The 2,657-nt window shown below is 32.9% G+C and overlaps 1 protein-coding gene across 1 annotated transcript; it reads left to right on the top strand.

Annotated features, from left to right (window-relative positions):
• Window positions 1-332: 332 nt before the first annotated feature.
• LOC139898705 (uncharacterized) lies at window positions 333-2,450 on the top strand. Its single transcript, XM_071881467.1, has 2 exons — window positions 333-2,347; window positions 2,444-2,450. The coding sequence occupies exons 1-2, from the start codon at window positions 333-335 to the stop codon at window positions 2,448-2,450; spliced, it is 2,022 nt and encodes a 673-aa protein (XP_071737568.1).
• The last annotated feature ends 207 nt before the right edge of the window (window positions 2,451-2,657 follow it).

The raw sequence follows: 2,657 nt of genomic DNA, 5'->3' as shown, positions 1-2,657 counted from the left end.
GGATGGCAAGTTGACGGAGAGACTCGAATTGTAAAATTAAAATAATTAAGAGACGCGAATTGTCAAATTAAAAATCGAGGGACGCTATTAACGATTTAGGGATATAACGACCAACTGAGAAGACTTAAAAAAAAGTCTTTAGCTAATTTTGTGTAGGTATTAAAGTACTCGCAATAAAATAGGTCTCACAAAATAGTTGAGACATTTCCCCTCACTCGAGGTTTAGCAACAGCTAAAACCCTTCTAATTCGTTTCACAAACATCTTTGAAAAATTTCCTCTGTTTTTCGTCAATCCCCAAATAAAAACCTGATTTGGTTTTTTTCTGATTCTATGTTTCTGAAGCTAATCTCCACCAAAAGAAGTCATCTTTTTGCACGAAGCCTTCATTTGGGTAAGCATTTTAAACACCCGGATCCTGAAGATATTGTCTTTAATTCAATTTGTATCAATTTAAGGCAAAGAAAGTGGAAATCTTTAGACCAAATATTGTCTTCAAATCTCACAAAATCATTAGTAAATCGTGTTGTTTTGCAGTTTCGAATGTCACCGGAGTTAGTTTTAGGGTTTTATAAGAGGGTTGAAGAACAAAAGAAATATTCTCCCTCACTGGAATGTGATTGTATGTTGATACATGTAATGATTAATTGCAAAAGATATGATGATGGACTAGTTTTGATTAATAAGTTGATGCAAACAATGGGTTATTCTCATCTAGATGTTTTAGAAGGATTATGGAATACTTATGATGCTGAAACTACTGAAATTTCGTGCCCTAATGTTTTTGATACATTGGTTAGGGCTTGTACTTTGTTAGGTGACACTAATTGTGCTTATGAAGTGATTATGAAGTTAATGACGGATAGAGAGTTTGGTGTTTCGATTAACGCTTGGAATAACTTTCTGGGTCATCTTATAAAGTCAAATGAGATCAATTGTTTTTGGAAAAAGTATGAAGAAATGATTTCTTATGGTTATGTAGAGAATGTATATACAATGAATTTGGTTGTACATGCCCTTTGTAAAGAAATGTGTTTATATGAAGCGATTAGCGTGTTTTACCTAATGTTAAAAAGAGGAATATATCCCAATGTGGTTACTTTCAACATGATTATTGACGGTACTTGTAAAATTGGTGATGTTGGTTTGGGGTTGAAATTATTTAGGAATATGGAAATTATGTCAAAAGGGTTTGTGATGCCTAATATAGTTACTTTTAATTGTCTTATTAATGGGTTTTGCAAGTTAGGAGATATGAAAAATGCGGAAAGCGTTAGGGATGAAATGTCGAAATTGGGGATCGAATCGAATGTAAGAACGTATGCAACTTTGGTTGATGGGTACTTAAGAGAAGGGAGATGTAATGAAGCATTTAAGTTGTGTTCTGATATGATAGATATTGGTTTAGCTCCTAACGTTGTTGTTTACAATTCGTTAATTCATTGGCTTTTCTTTGAAGGAGATGTTACCAGCGCTTCAACTCTACTTTCATATATGATTAAAACGAATACTCCCTTTGATAAATTCACTAATTCAATATTGGTTAAAGGGCTATCAAGAAATGGGTACATAAACGAAGCTTTTCGTTACCATAAGTGGCTTGTTGGGAAGAATCTTGGAGATAAAGACGGTTTCTTGGAAAATACCCTTTTGTATTATCTATTTAATAGTGAGAATGAATCAACTTTAAAGGTCAAACAAGTCCTAGATTATATGTTTCACAATGGGGTTAGTGTGGATACGGTCACATATGGTACTATAATTGATGCATTTTGTAAACAGGGGAGTATATCAAATGCAGTTCGGGTTTATGATGATATGATCAAGATGGGCAAAAAACCTAATTTACAGATCTATAATTCCATCATAGATGGTTTGTGTAAGAATGTTTCGGTTGATGTAGCCAAGATTATGGTAGACGAGTTAAAAAAGTTGGGTTTGGTAGATGTTATCACTCTAAACAGTTTATTAAACGGTTATTGTGCAAATTGGAAGGTTAAAGAAGCGTTGAATTTGTTTTTGCAAATGCAAGAAAATGGGAGATTAGTGAACAGAGTCACATACAATTTATTCATAAATTTTTTATGCAAATTTGGATCAATTGAAGAAGCAAAGGGACTTATGAAGATGATGGTGGCTCAAGGAGTAACTCCTGATTCGATAACGTATACGATTATTTTGACGAATGCTCGCAAGAAGAGTTGCCGCCCAGTTGACGTGATTGAATTGCATGACGATCTGGTGTTGAACGGAGCAACTCCAGATAGTCAAACATATGACACCATTGTCGGTCCATTGATCGGCGCTGGTGATTGCTATAATGTAAATACAACTAGAATGTACAAAAGGTAATTTTATTGACAAATTTATTTGTTAGTACGATTTATGAAGTTTTTTTTTTTTTTTTTTTTTTTTTTTTTTTTTTTTTTTTTTTTTTTGTATAGTCACTAATCTACATAGATGTGTTATAAATCGATAGAGAATTATAGAAGTGACGCGATTTTGTGCGTAACTGGAATTTAAGAAGGTAATTACATTTTAATTGCCTAATTGCTATATTAACTCTTACATTTAGCATTATATATATTATATGTAGTTTTACTTCAGGTGAAGCATCATGTGCTAAATAATACAGTACTCCGTATTATCTGGCTTTAA

Source organism: Rutidosis leptorrhynchoides, chromosome 1 (assembly GCF_046630445.1).
Source record: "Rutidosis leptorrhynchoides isolate AG116_Rl617_1_P2 chromosome 1, CSIRO_AGI_Rlap_v1, whole genome shotgun sequence".
Lineage (NCBI taxonomy): Eukaryota > Viridiplantae > Streptophyta > Magnoliopsida > Asterales > Asteraceae > Rutidosis > Rutidosis leptorrhynchoides.
This window is presented reverse-complemented; position numbering and strand designations above follow the sequence as displayed.

Bases quoted from the DNA above. Each gene is read 5' to 3' on its own strand.
- LOC139898705 (XM_071881467.1), top strand. From the start codon at position 333: ATGTTTCTGAAGCTAATCTCCACCAAAAGAAGTCATCTTTTTGCACGA.